This window comes from Panthera onca, chromosome D2 (genome assembly GCF_046562875.1).
Source record: "Panthera onca isolate mPanOnc1 chromosome D2, mPanOnc1 haplotype 2, whole genome shotgun sequence".
Lineage (NCBI taxonomy): Eukaryota > Metazoa > Chordata > Mammalia > Carnivora > Felidae > Panthera > Panthera onca.
Window position 1 is genome coordinate 67,177,066 of NC_138349.1, and position 24,296 is coordinate 67,201,361.

Sequence of the window (24,296 nt, forward strand, 5' to 3'; positions counted from 1 at the left end):
GAAACCTGAGAGAATTACCAAAATGTGACATAGAGACACAAAGTGGGCAAATGCTGTTGGAAAAATGGCACCAAAAGACTTGCTTGACCCAGGGTTGCCACAACCTTCAATTTGCTAAATGCACACACACACACACACACACACACACACACACACACACAGTATCTGTGAAGTGCAGTAGAGCAAAGTGCAAAAAAACTAGGTATGCATTGTAATATATTAGTTTTGAGTGTACAACAGTGATTTGATGTTTGTATATACTGTGAAATGATCACCACAGTTAATCTAGTTACTTCCTGCTGTCATATAAAGTAAATTCAATATTATTAATTATATTCCCCATGCTGTATATTATATCCCTATGACTTATTTATTTTATAACTGGAAGTTTATAATTCTTGTTCCTCTTCACCCATTTTGTATTTCACTCAACCCCCCTCCTTTATGGCAACCACCAATCTTCTTTTTGTATCTATGAGTCTGGATCTTGTTTTATTTTGTTTGTATGCTTTACATTTTAGATTCTACATATAAGTGAAATCATATTCGTCTGTCTCTCTCTGACTTACTTCACTTAGCATAAACCTTCAAGATCTATCCAAGTTGTTGCAAATGGCAACATTTCATTCTTTTTATGGCTGAGTAGTATCCCATTGAATACATATAAAACATCTTCTTTATCCATTCATCCTTCAGTAGATACTCTGGTTGCTTCCATATCTTGGTTATTGTAATTAATGCTACAATGAACATAGGAGTGAATGCATCTCTTCAGATGAGTGTTTGTATTTTTTTTCAGATAGATACCCAGTAGTGGAATTGCTGGATCACACGGTAAAAATTTTAATTTTTTAAGGAACCTCCAAATGGTGTGCCATAGTGGCTGCATCAATTTACATTTCCACCAACAGCACAGGATTCCCTTTTCTCCATATCTTAACCAACACTTTTTTGATAATAGCCATTCTGACAGATGTGAGGCATTACTTCACTTTGGTTTTGATTTGTATTTCCTTGATAATTAGTGATGTTGAGCATCTGTATGTCTTCTTTGGAATTATGTCTATTCAGATTCTCTGACCATTTTTAAATTGAATTGTTTTCTGTTACTGAGTTGCATGAATTTGTTACATATTTTGGATATTAACCTCTTATCAGATGTATCATTTGCAAGTATCTTCTCCCACCCGGTGATTGCCTCTTCATTTTCTTGACGGTTTCCTTTGCTGTGCCAAAGCTTTTTAGTTTGATGTAGTCACGTGTTTATTTTTGCTTTAGTTTCCCTTGACTTTGTTGTCAGTATTAAAAACCATTACTAACACTGATGTCGAGTTGCTTACTGCCTGTTTTATTCTAGAAGTTTTATGATTTTGTGTCTTAATGTTCAAATTTTTAATTAATTTTGAGTTAATTTTGGTATATGATATAAGAAAGTGGTCTTGTTTCATTCTTTTGCATATGGATATCCAGTTTTCCCAACACCATTTATCAGAGACTTTCCTTTCCCCATTGTCCATTCTTGACTCTTGTTCTAAATTAAATGACCATATATGCATGTGTTTATTTCCAGGCTGTCTGTTGATCTATATTTCTCTTTTTGTGCCTGTACCCTACAGTTTTGTTTATTATAAGTTTGTAATATATTTCAAAATCAGGGAGCATGATACCTCTGGCTTTGTTCTTTCTCAACCTTACTTTGGCTATTCAGGGTCTTTTGTGGTTCCATACAAATTTTAGAATGATTTTCTAGAGTTCTGTGAAAAATGTCATTGGAATTTTGATAAGGATTGCATTGAATCTGTAGATTGCTTTGAGTTGTATGAACATTTTAACAACTTTAATATGTCCAATCTATGAACACAGTATATCTATTTGTGTCCTCTTCAATAGCTTGCATCAGTGTCTTATAGTTTTCAGAGTACAAGTCTTCCATCTCATTGGTAAAGTTTATTTCAGGTGTTTTGTTCTTTTTGATATAATTGCAAATAGACTCATTTTCTTAATTTATCTGATAGTGTATTAGTGTAGAGAAATGCAACAAACTTCTGTATATCAATTTTATATCCTGCAAATTGACTCAATTCATTTATTCTAATATTTTTTAGTGGAGTCTTTAGGATTTTCTATATATAATATTATGTCATCTGCAAATAGTGAAAGTTTTACTTCTTCCTTATCAATTTGCATTCCCTTAATTTCTTCTTCCTGTCTGATGCTATGGCTAAGACTTCTAGTACTATGTTTAATAAAAGTGGCAAAAATGGACATCCTTTTCTTGTTCCTGATCTTAGAGAAAAAGCTTTCAGCTTCTCACCATTACGTAGTTAGCAGTGAATTGGTCATATACGGTTTTTATTTTATTGTAGTATATTTCATTGATAACCACTTTGTTGAGTTTTTATCATGTATGGATTTTGAATATACTCAAATGTTTTTTCTTCATCTATTGAAATGATCATATGATATTTATTCTGCTATTGTTAATGTGATGTATCGCATGATTATGTTTATTGAACCATCTTTGGATTCCTGGAAAAAATTCCACTTGATCATGGTGAATGATTCTTTTAATAATATTGTTGAATTCAGTTTGTTAATATTTTTTTAGGATTTTTGCATCTATGTTCATCAGGGATTTGGGCCAGTAATTTTCCTTTTTTATAGTGTCTTTGGTTTTGACATGAGGGTAATGCTGGCATTGTAGAATGAATTTAGAAACAGTTTTTCCTTTTCAGATTTTTTTGAATAGTTTGAGAAAAATAGGTATAAATTGTTCTTTAAATGTTTGGTATAATTCACCTGTGAAACTTTCTGGTTCTGGATTTTCATTAGTTTTTGGTTTTTTTAATTACCAATTCAACTTCATTATGAATATAATCAGTCTATTTAGCTTTTCTATTTCTTCCTGATTCAGTCCTGAAATATTGTATGTTTCCAGGGATTTATCCATTTCTTCTAGATTGTCCAGTTTGTTGGTGCATCATTTTTTGTAGTAGTCACTTATAATCCTTTGTATTTCTGTGGTGTCAGTTTTAACTTCTTTTTCATTCCTGATTTTATGTATTACCTCTCTTTTTTTCTTGATGAGTTTGGCTGAAGGTTTATCAATTTTCGTTTATGTTTTCAAAGAAACATAAGTTTGTTGATCTTTACTATTTTTTTTTTAGTCTCTATAGCATTTATTTCTACTCTGATGTTTATTATTTCATTCCCTGTATTAACTTTGTGTTTTGTTTGCTTTCTTTTTTTGGTTCCTTTAAGGGTAAGCTTAAGTTATTCATTTGAAATTTTTCTTGTTTTTTTAAAATTTTTTTAATGTTTATTTATTTTTGAGAGAGAGAGAAAGAGAGAGAGAGAGAGAGAGCAGGGGAGGGGCAGAGAGAGAGGGAGACACAGAATCCCAAGCAGGCTCCAGACTGAGCTGTCAGCACAAAGCCCACCACAGGGCTCAAACTCATGAAACATGAGATCATGACCTGAGTCAAAGTCGATGCTTAACCACCGACTGAGCCACCCAGGCGCTCCAAGATTTTTGCTTCTTAAGGTAGACTTGTATCACTATAAACTTCCCTCTTAGAATTGTTTTTGCTATGTCTCATAGATTTTGGAACGTTGTGTTTCCATTTTCCTTTGTCTACAGGTATATTTTTATTTCCTATTTGATTTATTCATTGACCCATTGGTTGTTTAGTAGCATGTTGTTTAGCCTCCGTGGTTTTTTTTTTCTAGGTTTTTTTTCCTGTAATTGATTTCTAATTTCATAGCATTGTGGTTAGAAAAGAAGGTTGGTATGATTTTAATCTTCTTTAATTTATTGAGACTTGTTTGTGGCCTAACATGTGATGTATCCTGGAGAATGTTCCATATGCACTTAAGAAGAATGTGTATTCTGCAGCTTTTGGGTGGAATTTTCTCTATATATTAAGTCTATCTGGTCTAACACGCTGTTTAGGGCCAATATTTCCTTCATTTTCTGTCTGGATGATCCATTGATGTAAGTGTGGTGTTAATATCCCCTACTATTAATTATCCTCTACTATTAATATTCCCTACTATTGCTGTCAATTTCTCCCTTTTGGTCTATTAATATTTTCTTTATATATTTTGGTCCTCCTGTGTTAGGTACATACATAATTTATACATGTTATATCTTCTTTCTGTGTTGACCCTTTTATCATTATGTATTACCCCTATTTGTTTTTTATTATAGTCTTTGTTTTAAAGTCTTTTTAGTCTTATAGAAATATAGCAACAATAGCTTTCCTTTCTTTTCTATTTGCACAGAATATCTTTCTTCATCCCTTCACTTTTAGTCTGTGCATGTCCTTCTGAAATGAATCTCTCATAGGCAGTATATAGATATTTTTTGCTTTTTCTCCATTCAACCACTCTGTGTCTTTTCATTGGCAAATTTGGGCCATTTAAAGTGATTATTGATTGGGGGCACCTGGGTGGCACAGTCAGTTAAGTGTTTGAATTCAGCTCACGTCATGATCACACATCTTGTGAGTTCAAGCCCTGTGTCAGGCTCTGTGCTCTCAGCTCAGAGCCTGGAGCCTGCTTCGGATTCTGTGTTTCCCTCTCTCTATGCCCCTCCCCAGCTTCTCTCTCTCTCTCTCTCTCTCTCTCTCAAAAATAAATAAACATTAAGAAAAAAGTAAAGTGATTATTGGTAGGTACGTACTTACTGTTATTTTTTTGTTTTAGGGCTGTTTTGTAGTTCTGTTTCTTCTCTTTCTCTCATCCCTTGATGAGTCTATTTAGTGCTATGTTTAGATATTTTTCTCATTTTCTTTTGTGTAAAGTTTTGCTTTGCCGTTTGCAAAATTCACATATATCATCCTATGTATCTAACAGTCAATTTTAGGTTGACAGTAACTGAAATTTGAATACATTCCAAAACTCTACATTTGTATTCCCTCCCACCAACATTTTATGCTTCTGATGTCACTTTTTACATCTTTTTATTTGATATATCTATTAATAATTTTAGTTAACTTCACTACTTTTTATAGTTTCATAGTACCTTAATATGTGATTAATCTACTATTTTTGTTATATATTTACCTTTTTCCGATGAGGTTTTCTATTTTCATATATTTTCCTGTTACTTATTGGTGTATTAAGCTTTAAAGAAGTTCCCTTAACATTTCTTATAAAGCCAGTCTAGTAATGATAAACTCCTTTAACTTTTGCTTATCTGGAAAACTTTTATCTCTCCCTCAATTCTTAATGATAATCTTTCTGGGTAAAATATTCTTGGTTGGAAGTTTTTTCCTTTTAGCACTTTGAATATGTCATGCCACCCTCTTCTGGTCTGCAAAGACTCTACTTAGAAATCTGCTGATAGCCTTATAGCATTTCCCTAGTTCATAAAAATTTGTTTTTCTCTTGCTGCTTTTAAGATTCTTTCTTTAATTTTTGACATTTTAATTATACTATGTCTTGGTGTGGCTCTCTTTGTGTTCATCTTTTTTGGAACTCTTGGGACTTCCTGAACCTGGATGTCTGTTTTCTTCCCTAGGTAAGGGAAAATTTTAGCCATTATTTCTTCAAGTAAGTTTTCTGCACCTTTATCTCTTTCTTGGACCCCTGTAATGCAAATGTTACTCCACCTGATGTTGTCCTGTAAGTTCTTCAAGTTGTTGTTGTTCTTGGTCTTTTTTTCTGCTCTACCATCATAAGTTCTGTTGCTTAGTCTATCAGCTCTCTGATCAGTTCTGCTTTATCAGTCTAGTGTTGAAGCCCTCTAGTGTATTTTTCAGTTCAGCTATTTTATTCTTCAGCTCTGTGACTTATATTTGGTATTTCTTTATATTTTCTCTGTTGAAGTTATTACTGTGGTCACCTATTCTCCCAATTTTGTTGAACATTTTTATGACTATTACTTTCAGTTCTTTATCAAGTGCATTCCTTGCCTCCATAGCATTAAGGCCTTTTTCTTAAGTTTTGTCTTGTTCTTTTGTTTGGAACATATTTCTTGTTTTCTCGTTTTTGTTTGAGTCTCTGTATTTGTTTTTGTGTATTAGATAAAACAGCTACCTCTCTTTTTCTTGAAGGAACGGCCTTGTGTAGGTAATAAACCATCTCATTCAACCTTGTTCTTCGTTGTTTTTGAACCTTTGTGATTGTGATTTATTCTTGATATATCCCTATTGCTGAGGTTGTGCCAAGAACTGGGGGTGTTCCAAGGGGAAGAATCTCATTTAGTACCTAGTTTCAGGGTAATTGGAAGCCAGTCTCTCAGGGCAGCAGGTTTAAAGTATACAAAAATATACAGTCCTGGAGGCTACAGTCAAAATTCATGCTGGCCTCCATTTCAGGAGATCATGAGGTATCCTCTAGGTGACAGCTGCAAAATTCTGGGTTCCGGATGAATGTATAAACTTTCTGGGAGGTCTCTTCGAGCTGTAGTGAGTCCAGGAGAGTGCACAACAATGGTGTCTCCTTGTTTACATTCCCTGGAAGCACCTCCATATGCTTTAGATGTGTGGGAAACCTGAAGTCTGCCTTCAGTTTGAAGTTTCAGGCTAATAGTCTTTTTCCTAGGTAGACTGGGGTTGTGTTTTAGTGTGCTGTCTGTGCAATGCCTGGTGCAGGGCAGGGTGGCCTGTTAAAAATTGTTACATTCCTATGGATCTCAAGCATGCCAGCTCCCTTGGCCACCAAGGCCAGGCAGTAATAGGGCATCTTTGTGTAGATTTTGCAAGCCCATTGGCTTTAGCTAACCAGCTGTGAATGTAGGTGGAGGGATTTACTGGCCAATTATAGAAAGGCAGTGGGAAAATATATTGACTGAACATATTTATGGGCTTCTGGAATGCAGCAGTAGAGTGTTTTGTCTATGTAGAATATCTATATAGAATGCCATGACCACTCATACTCACCAGTCCAAGCCATCGAGCGGGGGAGGGTGACAACCACCTGTGGTTGCAGACTGTACCTAGGGAATGGGAGAATGCTACAACCATGCTCACCTGCCCCAGCCAGGAAGCAGGAGGTGCTACAACTGCCTGCTCTTTCATGCTTAAGCAAGATAGCACCATGACCTCTAACCCCTGACACTCTTAGCAAGCAACAGAATTGTGTGTCTGAACTTGCCAATTCATGCTACCGGGGTAAGTGAAGAGTGCAAAAATGGCATCCACTAACACCTCTTATCCAGAGTGATAATCAACTCTCCCCTGCCCCTCCAGCAGATGCTTTTAGACTAGCAAATCAATCTCCTTCAAATTTAGTCTAAGAGCTTTCAAACTGCTGGCTTTTTTTTTTTTTTTTAACTGGGTCTCTAGGCAAGTGAGATCCCATATGATCCCTTTGAAAGGGAAATATCAGTTTCCTATAGTACTTTGGATCCCTTAGACATTATCCCATTGTTTTTCTAAGCCAGATGTTTGGGGGGCTTGTTTCTTTGGTACAGACCCAGAAGTTGGGATGCTTGATGTGGGATACCAGCCCCTTATTCCTCTGGAACAACCAGACTTGTGATATCCCTATTTTGTGTCACCAAACCAGGGGAGGGGGGTTGGCGACACTGTCTCTGCCCCTCCTACATGTTTCAATGTTATCTTTTTATCTTTTGTTATAGAGAAAGAGTTCATCTACTTTTCAGGTCTCTTTTTTTCAGAAGGAAAAAGACATATGTAGCTATAGATTTGGTGTGTCTGTGGGAAAACTTGAGTTCAGAATCTTCTTAGGCTACATGCAAGTCATCTTTCCTCTTTGTGAAGATGGACATTTTAACAGACAGGAGGTGATATCTCATTGTGGTTTTTATTTGAATTTCCCTAATGACTAGAGATATTGAGTATTTTTTGAGTATCTTTTGGCCACTGATATATATTTTTTGGAAAAATATCTATTCAGGTCTTTTCCCCTATTTTAATTGGATTTTTTTTGTTTTGCTGTTGGTTGTTGCTACTGAGTCATAGTTCATTATATATGTTGGATATTAACCCTTTATATATGATTGTAAATATTTTTCCCATTCCCTAGGTTGTCTTTTCACTTTATTGGTCCTTTTGCTGTGCAGAAACTTTTTAGTTTGATGCTAGTCCCACTTCTTTTTGGTTCTGTTGCTGTACTGTGTTGACACTTAAAGGTGTCATACCCAAAAAATCATTGCCAAGACCCAGACCAACAAGCTTTTTTTCCTGTGATTCCTTCTAGGAATTTCATGGTCTTAAGATTGTACATTTAGTCCATTTTGAGTTAAATTTTGTGAGTGGTGTAACCTAAGGTTTCCTGCTTTTACTATGAATAACCAAATTTTTAAAGCACCATTTACTAGACAGATCATCTTTTTTCCATTGAGTATTTTTGGTTCCCTTATCAAATATAGTTGACGATACATGCTTATGTTCACTTCTGGGCTCTAGTTCTATTCCACTGATCTGCATTTATGTTTTTATCCAGGACCATACTGTTTTGATTACTATAGCTTTCATAGCATAGCTTGAAAACAGAAAGTGTGATGCCTTCAACTAAATTCTGTATTCTCAGAATTGCTTTGGCTATTTGGGGTCTTCTGTTGTTCCATTTAAAATTTTAGGTTGTTTTTTCTACTTCTGCAAAAAAATGCCATTGGAATCTTGATAAGGATTGCATTGAATCTATAGATGTCTTTTAGTAGTATTGACATTTAACAATATTCTTTGAACACATGAACACAGAATACCTATTTATTTGTGTCTGACTTCTTTCATCAGTGTCTGTTGTTTTCATATTATAAAGCTTTACCTCCTTGGTTGTTTATTCCTAAGTATTTTATTGCCTTTGATGCTATTGTAAATAGTATCATTTTCTTTTTCTGATAATTTGTTGCACATAAATAGAAACACAATTGGTATTTGTATATGAAATTTATATCCTGCAATTTTATTGAATTCGTTGATCAGATCTAAGTTTTTGGTGAAGTCATTAGGAATTTTCAAAATATAAAATCACATCAACTGAAAATAGAGAAAATTTTATTTGTTCATTTCCAATACTGATATTTTCTTTTTTCTTGCCTAATTGCTTGGACAAAGATTTTTCAGTACTTTGTTGAATAGGAGTGGTGCAAGTGGGCACTACAGTCTTGTTTCTGATCCTAGAGGAAAAGCTTTCAACTCTTCACCATTGAGTATGATGTTCTATTTCTTTCCCTTCCTTGGGAAAGTTTCAGCTATTTCTTTAAATACACTTTCTGTTCCTTTCTCTTCTCGAATTCTCATGTGTTTTTGTGTGTGTGTTAATATTGTTTTTATTGTGTTCCATATGTCCTCTAAGCTTTCTTCACTCTTTATTCTTTTTGCTCCTCTGACTTGATAATTTCAAATGTCCTATCTTCCAGGTCTCTGATTATTTCTTCTGCATAGCTGAATCTCCCTTTCCATCTCTTTCTTGAGAATTCTTCAGTTATTGTATTTTTCAGCTCTGGGATTTGTTTCTTATAGTTACTATTTCTTTGCTGAACATCTTATTTTGTTCATGCATTGTTACCCTAATTTTGTTTAGCTGTGTGTTATTCGAATTCATTACACTTCTTTAAGAGGATTATTCTGAATTCTTTACCTGATAGTTCATTGATTTACATTTCCTTAAGGTCAGTTATTAGTTTTAGCTTTGGGTTTCCTTTGGTGGTGTCATATTTACCTGATTTTGTGATCCTTACATTGGTATCTGAGTATTGAAGTTGTCTCCTCTTCCAGACTTCACAAGTTCACTTTGCAGAGACAGTACTTCACCAGTCAGCTCACTTTGGGTTTCTGGACCTGTGTACTGGAGTAACATTCTTGGGCAGTGGGGCCTGCTATTGGAGTCTATTTAGGGGAAAGGTAACTGAACTGTCAGTGTTGGGGTGGTGTGATATCAGTGTTCTAGGATTTTCTGAGTGGTGTCTTGTCCATGAATAGTTGTTAGTTGTTCTTGTGAGGGGGAGAAAAGTCAGCAACAATGTATGTCATCATCTAGGTAGCCTCACTCTCCACTACTACATTCTCAGAGTGTCCTCAGTTGTAGCAGACTCATGTTCTCTCAAGGTGAACCTGACTTCTAAATATTGCAAAGTCACTTGGAGTCAAATCTAAGAAATTATGGGTCATATAGTATAACTATAAAGCTGTGGGTCATAACCCTTTGGCCACAATCCTTTTGAGGATCTCAGTAAACCTCTGAAAACACAAGGCAGATGACAGAAATACTGCATTTGAAAGCACAGGCACATTGCTACAAGATGGGCCCTTTCAGCAGTTTTATGAGACTCTGGGCTTTCTAGATGGATGCAGGAATCCTGGTGCCATAAACCTGTGGAGGTCTGTGTTGAAGGCTGGGGATAATTCATCCTCCCCATTGGCTCCACCATTTTCCATTTCAAATGTAAGCTTCATAAGGACAAGGGTGTATGTTCCATTTACTGATGTTCCTAGAACAGGGCCTGGTACTGACTAATCCCTATGTATATATGTAAAAAATGAGTAATTGGATGAATAATTTACTATTGGGTTTATAAGTGATATTTCAGTTTTCAAAGATTGTCTATTTTTAAAAAACCACTGGCACAGGTAATTCAAGTGGAGATATTTCTGGAAGCATAGTAACTGGAAGGTTAGGGTTTCTCTGAGAGTTCACAAATCTCAGGACTAGTAATAAGACACTGATTCCATCTGAGAATGAGTTCACACAGAATCTCAGGGCAAGGCGCAGTGAGTGTTCAGCGTGCAGTGTGACAGCACCATGATCAGTGTCTGGAACAGGAACCTGGGTCAAGAAGCCCAGCTGACTTTAGGAAGGAGCTCCTCTCCTGATGGATGAGATTGTCACAGTGGTCAGATATTTGACTCTTTATAAAACAAAGAAGAACAATAATAAAATCTGTTCTGTAATCTTACTCTTTTTGTATATATGTATGGGTGGCCAGAGAAACAATGATTGATTACTGGTCCTGGACTCCCTGGCTAAAATAAAGTACCTTAGCTTCTGGTTGAAAATGAGGATAGTTAACGCAAAACAACAGGAGAGAAAATGCAAACTCAATTCTACTGCAGAAACATCTTTCAATCCTGCTGAAAATGGGAAAAAACAAAAGCTTTCTTAGAAAACAAAGACAGGCATAAGGTTTATGCATAAAGATTTTTTTTTTCTAAAGAAAGACACATTTCATCTAGCAAGGGCAATACAAAGGGGTTATATAAATTTATTTTTCATATAACAATTGATTACTTTAGAAAAAATTCCCATTTTCAATGCTTAATTCCATCTGTCATTAAAAAAAATCACTAAAAGGACAAAAACCCACACAAAAATACAATCTGTATCTGTTCTCTATTTACAGATAACCGGTCACTATTAAGGCACAGATTGATTAAAAACTAACATTTATTCAAATAATCCAAATATTTTGTGCATCATATAACACTGACAACACCATAGACTGTAGTGTCATATTCCCTTCATTGCATCAAGAGAAAGTGAGAAAAGTAATTTCCAGTGTTTTTGTTTATTTTTAGCCACCCTATTTAATCTAGTTTAATTGGGACAGTTTTCTCTTTGGCATAGCATCAAAGCACTGTTCATAAAACCTGTATTGACTTAATACTGCAAATTCATTCCATCTTCCTCTGTTGCAACTGCATGATAGAGAGCTTGGGAAAGAGCTCTAAATCATTAGGTTTTTTTTTTGGAAGCTCTTATTAAGTAAAATTTAAGGCACTGAGTTGTTCAATAGGAAACAAGTCTGAATTCCTACCCTGTGCTGAATGTGTGGCATGATGTGTTCATATAGCCATGTAAGGCAGGGAGCGACATGTTGCACAGGGTGATTCTGTTGTACTTGCAAAAGGAGCAACTTAGTTCTTATACTTAAGCACGTAAGATTTAGTTTAGAAATGGGCATCCCCTTGGTAATGTAACTGGCATAATTTTATGACAGGCCCATTATCTATACCTTCTAGGTTACCAATATTATTTTTTAAGGTGAAAATTTTTCTGTGTGCAAAACTTCTCTTCAACTCTTTTTCTTACTTTAATGGTAAGACTTAGTCATGGAAAAATGTCTGGTGAATCTGTCTGATCCCACATTTGTATGAAAGTCGTCAATTATGTACGCTTATGTAATGCCTTCTGCTGAGAATATACGACAGTGGTTTACGTCCATGGAGAAAGTCTTGAATACTGAACATAAATAAGTCATTACAGTACAGGTAATTCACAACATTTCCTATGGGAAAATTTTCCAACAAATTAATACACTTGGAAATAATATTGCTTTGAAGAAAGGAGAGGCACTTGGTGATTTTCTTCATGGATTGAAAACCTTTCATTCATCTACAATAAGATGTCTGAAAAGACCTAAGAAACAATGTTGCCTGATTTCTTGGACTTTCACAGTATAAGATAGTAACAATGAGTCTAGCCACTTAGAAAACAGTCTTTTTTTTTTTTTTTTTTTTACTTTTTGCTTTCCTTTGGAACTCAGCTGTTTTTATAAACTGTCACCCTGGAAACTTAAATAAAGCCTTTCTGTTCTCAACAAACACAAGTCTACTTCAAGCAGACAGATATGATTTTAGAAAGTCCTGGGACCATATGGAGCACAGCTAATATGTACATGATAAGGATAGCAATTTATTTCTCCTCTTAATGGCAACAGTGCTGTCTTGTCAGATGATTATTTGTCTTTTTTAAATAAAGTGACAATCTAGGGCTCCAGTTATTGAATGCCGTCCATTCTCTACCATAAATCTCTAGTAGATATCAATTTAATCAGTTATGTACTGTATGCTTATAACATCTAAAAATAAAAGTTTGATATAAATAAGTGTCCTTTAGTGGCAGTATACTAAAGAATAGCCCTTTGCCTTCAGACAACCATTAAAATCATTTTAGCAATACAGGCAGCAGCTAAATATGATGACTGCAAAGGGTTAATATTGCAAAGTTCACTTGGTCTTTCTTTGCACCTGTTATGTGAAATAGGTTCATTGCTAATTGTTTCTAGGATGCTGACATCAATGAACAGAACTGGTCCAGAACCAAGTGGAGTCACTTGCATTTCCCAAAGTCACAGAATACTCAGCATAAAACTAATAATCCAGTACCATTTCAAATAAAAATTTTACAGTCAGAAAAATATGACTAAATCTGATTTGTACCAATACATCAGGTGACATGAAAATGAGAGAAAGAGGGATAATTTCCACAGGACAAGAAATTAGAAAGTGTAAAGTGCTGAAAGACCTCAATAATTATTTTAAAGCAGTACCAGAAAATTCCATTTTGATTATTTTTTAAAATCCCCAAATGCCTAAACAAAACAAGCAAACAAAAGAACCTCTATGTTTTCTGGTATTCCAGATGTCAATTAATCCTTCATTTTAAGTAAAAAATCAGTGCATATGTTATTTAGGTAAATAAAAATAGGAAATAAAGCCCTACCCTCAAATTGCAAATTCTGTCCAATTGCCATTAAAAAAAAAGGCATCCAAGTGTGGCAGTCTGTATGATGCCATAAGATCATCTCCTCTCTTTTCTTCCTTTTTGGCACAAAGTTCAGGTGTGAATAAGATGCTTTGGTCCTGATACCAGACACCCAGAGTACTGAGGACGGTGTGCAGTGAAGGCAGTTCACAGATCTCCTGTGTCCAACTCGACAGAGGTGGCGGTGTGTACCTGGAGGTACCGTACTGCTACCAGCGGCCACTGACACTAGCAACATCTGAGTGATACTGACGGGGTAGCCTCCCACTTGCTCCGCCTTCCAGGAAAGAGGTGCGTGCAGTTGGTGGTTCAAAAAGCTTTCTTCGATTTTTATTCAGTTCTAGGAAGAAAAAGGGAGAATTGTTAGGAGATCAATGGAGAAGCTCAACGGGACATGGCAGTAGAGCTCAGAAAATGGTGACAGTAGGGTTTTGGAGGGGAAGTCAAATCTAGTATCAAAAGGAAAAGTTTTAGTTGCTGGTCAAAACATTTCTGAAATTGCTAGAAGGTCTGATATTAAATACAGCATTTTGGTAGCAGGAGAACCAAGGACAGGAAATCATTTTTACTGCAGTTTGTAAACTATCTGGGAGATATGTCATTCTCAGAACCCTCTGTACTCCAGATATACAAATTGAACAGTTTGAACTATCCCAAATGTCATTTCAGAGGCAAAGGGAGGGGCCCATCAAAGCTGGTGAAAGGCATGAGAGAGAATGTATTACCAACGACACAGAAAATTATTACAGCTATTGAACTCATCCATGTGAAACACAGCCATCACTAGATTATTGAAGTCAGACATGAAAAGAAGACCTCACACACAAACAAGAAAATAATGGAGGAGCACGCTGAAGTGTTAAGCCACAGCCCAGTGGCTCCACTGATGCCTCTGCTCCTTGGGTCAGAAAGAGTTATATGAAGAAGTCTATCAGCAGCAGTTTTCTTTGAATATAATAATCAACTTAGTAAAAATACTAACAGTTGAATCCAAATTCTGAGGAAAAACTAAGATGCTTTATTTTAATTGTAAAGAAACCAGAGTACTTAGAAAAAAAGTTTACTTTGTCTTTTGTCAAATAGAAACTGTTAATCAGAAAGGTAAAAAATTAACAGAGGCAGCCCATCTTGTTTATCCCTATGCAACATCACTCCTCCCCACCCTCTACCACATATACTTACAAATCCTCAAATAAACCAATGTAACTCTTGCTAATAAAGAGAACTGTCAGACTCTGGATATTAGGGTTCTGACAGCCACCAAACGCAAGTATCAAATAATGGGATTATATAGTTGATGTGCTTAAAGTTGTCTTTTTTTTTTTTTTTTTTGAGGGGGTGGAGCCAGTGGTTCAGCATGTGCATTTGCACAGTACTCAAACTTTTTTAACCACACACACACACAATCTCCTTTTCCAATTCTGAGGTTGCATAAGCTATGACTACATTAGTGCTGGAGCTGAAAACAACAGACTCAAGTTGCAGAGCAGTCACGGGTGGCTAAGGACAGCCATATGGCCAGATGTGCACTTATCTCCTGAGTTCTGGAACATGAACCAACACCCTAACACTTCACCCCACTGCCTTCCAAAATGTTAACATCTGCCCCATTGAGGTGATGCACGAGTGGAGATATCTCTCTTTTGTTCACAGTTAGGTCTTAGTGGAGAAGAAAAATAAGTAATTTAGTAGCGATTGTAACAACAAGCACTTTACAATTTGTTTTGTCCTATTTAAGTCCTCCTTAAGGAATAAATGATATTACCATTCTCCATTTTAGACACGAAAACTGAGTTTTCAAAATAGACAAGAGTAACCTATCCACACAGCTGTCAAGTGACAGGCTGAAACTCTGCCTGCCTATGCAAATGCTGTGCTCTGGGCCCTGAGCTCCAGTGATCCATCCATCGAGTAGAAAAGACCAACCAAGGCATTAGGAATACAAATCTGAAAACTTGGTAGTTTCAGGTATGCCAGATAACAGAGCTGCACTTCATATTTTACTATACTAAATTTATTTTTTAAATAGAATAACATAGCTTTAAAACTCTGGAACAGCAAGGAAGGTATCTTTATAAGCAAGATATACGCATGCATGCATGCTTATAGATGGCTATTGTTTCAAATTTCTGCAAAAACACTGTAGCAATGACATTCCTACTAAAAGCTGAACACATGTATTGTTTTTAAAAAACAAACAGAAATTCATAAATCAAGACAGAATTTAATATATTTAAAGGCAACTGTAAGAAAGTTAAGAATAAATGAATCCCATTAAGCACACAGCCTGTGAAAGTTTTATCCACCTTCTAGTAAGAAGACTGTCTTGGCCTTCATTTTCTCCTGAGAGAGTAATGCATGAATCAGGAGAACATTCCCATGCTATAGAGAAGGAATAGGAATGCATCTACCCTAGCATACTTAACATGCACAATTGAAGAAATTGGGCCACTGAAGACATACACATTTTTTAAAAAGACATTGAAAACTTTATTCTGAAAAGTCACATCAACTAGATTTTTGAGAGAATAAAATGATCATGAAGGAATTCGGCCATTCCCTAAAGATATAATTTCTAAGGTGTATATTTCCAAATGTGAAGCAGAGATAAATCTACTAGAGAGACTATCAAAGATCAAGTCCTACTGAAGAGACTTTATTTTTGTTGTTGTTTTTTACATTAAAAAGTAAACTCCCTCCTGATTTTTTTTCAAGTAAGCCTAAGAGATAGTTTGGGAAAATACCAACCTTTTTCTTTGAAATTCCAAGGTTCACACAATCCTGGCAGCTCTCAGGATCTTGTTGCGGGTCTGAACAGAGTCACAAACTAAAAGAATAGGTCGGGAAATGTTAGATCTACCTGAGGCCGTGGTGGGAAGCTTGTCAATAGGATGTTAAAGTTCCTTTTACTTTGTCCCTGTACAATTTAATCACTCACTAAAATACTGAGAAAAATCAAAGAATTTTCAAAAAAATCACAGATTTGAAAAAAAAGATCATTTTTTTCTCTGATCCATCTATACTAGAGATAAATCTCATCTCCTTCTATGACATTAAAAGAAATGTCTTCTGGCCCAAGATTAAAAACAGAATAAAACCTATACTGAAAGAACAACCCTGATCACAGATTAAAAACCTATAAAATCTTTAAAAGGAATTTTGAACAAACTCTGTACCTAACCAAACTATGTAACCACAAGACAAACGTGAGTAAAAGCTGCCCAGCTACCCTGCATCCACCCCTGGAAATGGAATTTTCTGAGACTAGAAATGGATGCCTTTGTGGTCAGATGAGCTGAACTGGAAAAAGAAGGCTTTTGATGAAGGGTTTCTCAATAAAAACTTATTACTTGCAGAGAAAACAATTTACCAGGTTCAAACAGATGGACTCAACAAAGTAAGGCAAAATCATCCTTAAAATAATCAAGTACTTCACACTGTGCAGGACATTCATAAGACATCTATTCAAAGCCTCTAATTCCCTTTAAAAGCAAGAAGACCTGTGAACCCCATTGAGAGAGGTGGTCTAAAGAAATAGTATGCAATCTCAACAGAACCACACAGAGAATGACTGGAGAAAAAAAAATTTTTAAAGAAGCTTCAAAACCCCTCCTTTCCAACTCTACTCCCCCAAACCCACCTGAAATACATCACAAATGTGTTCCAGAATAAAGATCCTGATGATTTAAAGAGATCTGCCTGTTGCTGGAGGCTTTACAAAGTTTGGGTGCACAAAGAAAGAATTTTCATTATATGGTCTCTGACATTCCATAAATCTCTAATGAAAAATTACCAAATTCTAGAACAGATACTTTCCCGGTATAAATGTGTTGGCCCACAAGCATATTTTAACACTACAGGCTTGGTGATTATGTGAGTTAATTAAATTTCAAGTAGTTATTTTTTTAATTAATAAAAGAATGTGAACATATATAAAGTTAATTTGGGTCTAGAAATAGCCCTTTAAGGCTGAGTTATAAACAAGTTGAAAACTATCCTATTGCTAGAGGTAGTAAAAAAAGAAAGAACAAGAGAATATACTGCTAATAACCATACACTGTTAAAACTGCAGTTTATTTCCACTACATCTGATGACATACCATGGGGAAGGACAGACCTCAGAAATGGAAGGTAACCTTACACAATCATCTATTCCAATCCACCTTAATGCTTAAGAAACCAAAACCAAAAGAGGTTTGGAAACTCACCCAAGGACTAATGACTTGGCAGAGGAAAGCCCATATCTCTTTATCTGAATACAGTGCTCTTTCCACTCTACCAAGCTAATCTTATTAACAAGAAAAAGCATCTTCCCTGTGGAGTTCCATTAATGCAACCACTTGGTTGGAAGAAGGATGGAAGAAGGATGGAAGAAGACTCATCAAACTGATGCGTGTAGAACTCTACCCATGAAGGAGCCTAACAGGCTGCCCAATGGCTGAATTTCCACCCTTATTTCAAAGCTGTTCTGCTTATATCCGCTTTAGGTATTAGGTCTATATATAAGATTTTCTTGTGGAGTTGGGAGGGGGATGCAATCTCCTGCTAAAATAAAATGGAAAACCAGTGGTTTCCATTTTATTTGCTGATCTGATTAGTGAATATTGTTTGGAAAGGATTTGCACTTGGTTAGATGCCACTGTTGGCTTCACAAAGGCATAGCCTGCAAAATCAATGTTTTGAAAAGGCAAAGTCATTTTCCCACCACACCTGACACTTGGCTTCTGCCCTTGGTGTCTCTCTTTTTGAGAAACTGGTACATATATAACATTGACATTAATGAACTTTATCAGAACTTCTTCAAAAAGTAACCTCATTTTTTGCCCCTAAAATTTCTGTCATATTTTTCTATATACCATTTGGAAGTACATGGTTATGTACTTATCATGCAGCTCAATTCCTCATAAATGGAAGATACCCAGTAAATACACATAAAGCATTTTCTAATACCTAGAATATGCAATAAGTGCACCAAAAAAAGTCGTCTGGGACATTATTTTCCTTCATTATTTTCCTTCACTCTGTGACTACATTCAGGATTCCATACCTTTCTGTGTCTCACAAATTCTATTAAAAGTTTGGGAAAAACTTAAAAGCACTAAGACAATACTACTAGATTCCAGCTATACCAAGAATCATTCCTTCTCTGGTGCAATTATCTTAGCTGGTATGCAAGGATACATGCATTTGAAACATGACAGCCAATCCAGAATAATTATTCATTAGTCCAATCATACTTGCTTAACACAACCACAGAAAGGAGAATTCAACTTCTCCCCCATTCTTATGTTCTGCAAAGGGCAACTTTGATTCGGTCTTTCTGAAGAGATCTGTTTTAAAGAACGACATTGTCAAGGCAGGCTTTCAGGCAATGCCTTGAGGAAGGAGTAGGGATGTTCTAGGCATTTGTCACAATGTTAGTGGGAAAACACTCTAGAACCACAACCACAAGGTGCCAGCATAGTAAGCAAGTGGTTGATGGACAGAACCAGCCCCAGTGGCTGAGGCTACTGGCAGAGGTTATTCAGATTTTAAAATAGGAGTATGAGCATTTATATTCACCTGAGATTGCAAGCAGCATTTTCCTCCTGGCACCAAAAGTCGTAATTCCCAGCTCCTTCAGATCCTGATCTGTGAGAGTGAGGAATGTCTGCAGATCGATCTGTGGGTGAAAAAGTAATGTATAACCAATATATTAAGTACTTATTTTTGTGCATTAAAAGTTCAACTCATTACTACACATCTTTCATTTTCTAATTATGCTCTGCCTACTTCCAAAAAAGAATGATGGTGTCACAAATCTAGGGGACAAGAGACAATAAAGGTGGTGAAATGAAAGTAATGATTCTAGTAGGAGACTTAGTCTAAGCCAGTTATTTATTGCAGTTAAGATTAAAACGTTAGGTCTTAGCATCCTGGCAGCCAGAGCAAAAAGGGAAACACAAATTCCACAGGTTTTGTGAACTGATAAAAGAATACATGCCTGTCCAGAAGATAGAAAACATTTCTTAGCTTTGGATTCTGAATTAAGTGTAGTTCTATAAAAAGAAACTGAATAATACCATAAATGCTATCCTCCATTGTGTTCTACATAAGAATGGTAGAAGAATTCCCAGACTACATCAGACCCATGATTCACTTGACTCGGTCCAGCATGTTATCTCTGAAAGTGGCCTACAAGTATATATTGGTATATAATTGCACACTCTGGCATCAGCAACAAATTGTGAAGGGAGGAAGCCCAAGGATCCCACCCTTCCTTTGAAGAAAGGTAATAGGCTCTGAAGCCAGAGAGATTTGGCTCTCTATTCTGCCTCTGCTGTTAGTAGTTGTGGGCACTCAGGGCTGACATACTTCATGCTGCAGGGCTGTAGTGGGCATGAAGTATGATCGCAGAGATAAAGCAGTGGGCTCACCACAGTGGTGAATAACTGGCAGTTATGGTTAGTAATTATGTATTTAGACATATCATCTGTGAAAGCGGCTAAACAAATCTTCAACCTGCTTATAGTAAACTAAATCCCACAAACTCACTTAAGAAATTCTTTTTAAGTCGTATCTGAGTATTAGAGAATATCCTACATGAAGGAAACAGAACCGAATTTATACTTTTCATTCAAATGATATAGAAATTAATTTGAGATTTTCTGTTTTCATTTTGGAAAGTACATCCAGATCTTGGAAAACCTTTTCATTTATCATGTCTAAAGATATGCTTTTAGAAATTCTATTAAATATATATTCTTTATTTTAGGGATCCCTTCTTTTTAAAGTGCCAGAGATGAAATATTTTGGGTTTGGTGGGCCATACTATCTCTGTTGCAACTATTTGACACTGCTGTTTTAGCTCAAAAACAGCCATAGACAATATGACAATATGTAAATGAATGTGTGGCTGTGTTTCAATAAAACTTTATTAACAAAGGCAGGTTTGCAGGCTACAGTTTGCTGACCCCTGCTGTAGTGAATAAATATTAGATAAAGGCAGTCTGGCTTTATATTATGTTTTCTTCCTTCTTAGATTAATTCAATAAGAAGTACATTTAATATATTTATTTCTATGCTTCTTCAAATAAGAAATAAATATAAATTTTAAAAAATCCAGAATATCACTGAATAACACCCAGTCTTTTACTTCAAAACCTTCTTTTTCTGGACTAATTAAAATACTTCTGTCCTTGAGCTTCTCGATCAGCTACACTTGTCTAACCAGCAAAGCTAAATACGTAAATGCAATTTTTTAACACACTGATGAGTGCAACTTAGAAAATCCTCAGTTAAATGAACACTAATTCAGATTTCGGGAAAAGACAATGAAATCAATACAGTGAAATCCAATACACAGATAACAACCTTTTTTTGTGTTTGGTGTTAAAAAACAAGGTTCAGCAATTACACTTAATAAGTTATTGAACCATGGGCAATACATTAAATTTATGATACAAAGGCCTAACCTTAGATTCTTTTTGAGAGATACATGCTTGGGAATTATGGATTTAATCAGATGTTCTCTAACATGAAGTAAGCCAAACTGGAATGAAACTTAAAAACCATGTCTGGACTTGAAAAATACATACATTTATTGAAGTGTTCTAATTTTATGTTGCACTGGGTTAGCTATGCCCTAGCAATAATGACAACATTATTAGAAAGAATCGTGTTCAGGCGCTCTTCTCTTTAAGTCAGTGCATAATAATTTGGCTGATCAGTTTGGTCAAAATCCATGGTAGTGATGTTTCAGAAAACATCTTATTTCTGTCCCAGTTCAGGCAAAACCCAAACAGTAAATTAATGAATAAATTAACATATATAAAAAGCACATTCTATTTTGTGAGAACAGATTCGGTAACACGACTAGGATGGGGTCAAAAACAACCACGGATATTTATTTCAGATGCTGTTATTTAAGAACCACAAATAAAGATAATACGGATTAAACAGTGAAATAATCTTAAATACAGATTTTGCTGTTAGGGGAGTCGTGAATCAAACGTTCCCATGAATCAATACACCGATTGGGTATTTTAGCTAAAACTAGTGGAGGTGTGTTTTTGGAAACACAATTTTCTATATTTCTGCTAACCTGTGTTTACTAGTTGCACTAAATAAATAAGAAATGAGATGACATTTTTCTTAGCAGTGGAAACAAGTTATGAGGCTTTAATAAGTGCTCAGTGAAAGCACAGCCATAGGTCAGTAAGCCATTTCATTCTAGAAGTAGTCATACACACAACCAAAACAAAGATGCCCAGGAAAGTAAATAAATAATGACTGACCTCTTGTTGCTGGAAGACATCTGTGTATTTGCCCAGGCCCAGTTTGCTAAAGAGCTCAGGGAGGTCAGAGCCTTTGAAAGAGCTGTTCAAGTTACAGCCATTGCTTCCTGTCAGTGAAGAAATGCAGTCCATATAATTGCTACTGCTGAGATAGTGCTCCGCTGAAAGACAAAGGAGAGGCAGGCTTCAAGTGAAAATGCCCAGAGACAACACAGTTTAATTAAAAATTTTAATCACTCAAATATTTTAGATTTCACTGTTGGACTGAATAGAGCAGTAATTGCAGAAATACTGTAATTCCTTACTGAAACATTGGCTTTTCATTAATGAAATGCTGGTTATTGCTTTAGAGAGGCTCTTGCCATTAAAATGTTACACTTGGGAGGCAGCAATTCACCAACAGTACCTCTGTAGTTAATAATCATTAATCATATTCTCCTGAGCATTCAGAAACATTTGCTCTTCATAATTGATTTGATGTGAATTAAATGAGAAATTGGAAGAAAGATCCCCAGGATACAATAAAGGTATGGGAAGTTACTGTGAGTCCAGGCTCCTTTTGGAAAGCAGGATAGCCCTCTGTGTTCACACTTGTGTTTTCCTGTGGTCAAAGGAATTGCAGGATATTGCAACGTGTAAATCTCATCCCTTACAAAAATATAATTAGGCAGTGAGTTCACAAAACAGAGCGCTTCCAAAATTAAGAGCAAATGCAAAGTTTAAGAATGGCGCTGGAGTTTCTGGATTATGACAGAAATGAATCTGAGCACTGGGTGTTGTATGGAAACCAATTTGACAGTAAATTTCATATATTAAAAAATAAAAAAAAAACAAAAAAAAACAAAAAAAAAACTGAGAACAAACTGAGGGTGGATGGGGGGTGGGAGGGAGGGGAGGGTGGGTGATGGGTACTGAGGAGGGCACCTTTTGGGATGAGCACTGGGTGTTGTATGGAAACCAATTTGATGATATATTTCATATATTGAAAAATAAATAAATAAATAAAAAAATGAATCTGTCTACTGAAAAAAATTCTAAGACAGCAAAACTAGACTTAACCTTGCCTCCGTCATTGATTTGGCGGGCAAAGATTTCTCCACATTGTCTGTGGTGCTCAGACCCAATAACACTCACTGCTGGGTGATGGACTGGTGAGTCATACCAAGTACTTGACCAAATATTGAATATTTGAAACACTCTCTCAGAGCTGCTTTGGAGAGCCCAGTAGAGCCCTGCAGCTATCCCTACTTCCCTGACCAACAACTAGCTCTTATCCATGTGGGAATTCTTCCCCTTATACCAAAGTTGCAGCTGCAGGAATGATTCCAAGGTTGATGAGGGCAGAGGATGCTCACCTAGCTAATCAGATACATCTTATCTCCTCGGGCCAATGCATTCTCCAGATCTAAGAATCCTGTTCTAGATTGTTTTGTTTGCCACTAATCACCTTCTCTGGTCATTTCATTTCCCAAATGACAGTACATATACTTTCTATATTTCAAGGGGAAGGATTTTTCTGATCAAGTTTCTCTTTCTCTTAAAAATAGGTGTTTTAGGGGTGCCTGGCTGGCTCAGTCTGTGCACCATGCAACTCTTGATCTCTGGGTAGAATTCAAGCCCCACATTTGGTGTGGAGCCTACCTAAAATAAAAATTTAAGGGATGCCTGAGTGGCTCAGTCAGTTAAGCATAGGACTTTGGCTCAGGTCATTATCTGGCAGTTTGTGGAGCCCCCAGGTCAGGCTGTCTGCACAGTGCCTGTCAGCACAGAGCCCGCTTCAGATCTTCTGTCTCCCTCTCACTCTGTCCCTCCCCTATTCACGCTCTATCTCTCTCCTTCAAAAATAATAAAAAAATAATAAAAACAAAAATTTTAAAATATACATTAAAAAACAGATGTTTTATCTTTTGTGGGGAGAAAGTGTAGATGAAAGAACCTAGGACCAAGCCCTGGAGCGTTCCACCATTTAAAGGGAAGACCCAAAGTCATCAACCCAGTGAGGTATTGGCTCGAGGTTGACACAAAGCAAGAATGCAAAGAGCACATGGGAGTAACCACTGGAGTTGACAAGATGAAGGCTACTGAAAGGCTAACCATATAATTTACTGTTTAAACAATAAATTTACTTTCTTTGAGAACAGAAGAGGGAGCTACTGAGAATCACAATGGTACAACTCCTGTTAACAGGCTCTGAGAAAAACCTAGACATTGTTAACTTTGAAAAGGATGTCATGAAAAATCATCTACAACTGTGGTCTTCAATACAGTAACCACTGGCCACATGTGGCTACTGAATGCCTGAAATGTGGGTAGTGGGAATTAAAATGTTCTGCAAGATTATAAAATCTATTCGTACCAGATTTTAAAAACTTAGTACAAAAAAGAATGTAAAATATCTCATAAAAATGTCTTTACATTGATTACATGTTTAAATAATATTTTACATATGTTGGGTTAAGCAAATATGTTAGTAAAACTGGGGAAAAAACAGAGGTTTCAAAATTAAATGTTCTTAGTGATATTTATTATGACACATAATTTCCCTTATATTTCTTTTTATCA

The 24,296-nt window shown here is 36.0% G+C and overlaps 1 protein-coding gene across 4 annotated transcripts in view; it reads right to left on the reverse strand.

Moving 5' to 3' along the window:
- Window positions 1-11,151: 11,151 nt before the first annotated feature.
- Window positions 11,152-24,296, reverse strand: part of BICC1 (BicC family RNA binding protein 1) — a 285,454-nt gene continuing 272,309 nt past the window's right edge. For 3 of the 4 annotated variants that reach the window (XM_078434260.2, XM_078434259.2, XM_078434262.2), the window contains exons 19-21: window positions 21,735-21,895; window positions 19,021-19,120; window positions 11,152-13,798 (exon numbers count right to left, since the gene is read on the reverse strand). In XM_078434260.2, the coding sequence (XP_078290386.2) occupies window positions 13,668-13,798; window positions 19,021-19,120; window positions 21,735-21,895 (392 nt within the window). In that variant the 3' untranslated portion in view covers window positions 11,152-13,667. Of the gene's footprint in view, window positions 13,799-16,206; window positions 16,286-19,020; window positions 19,121-21,734; window positions 21,896-24,296 lie in introns of all 4 variants that reach the window. The other variant, XM_078434261.2, reaches the window with a different exon arrangement.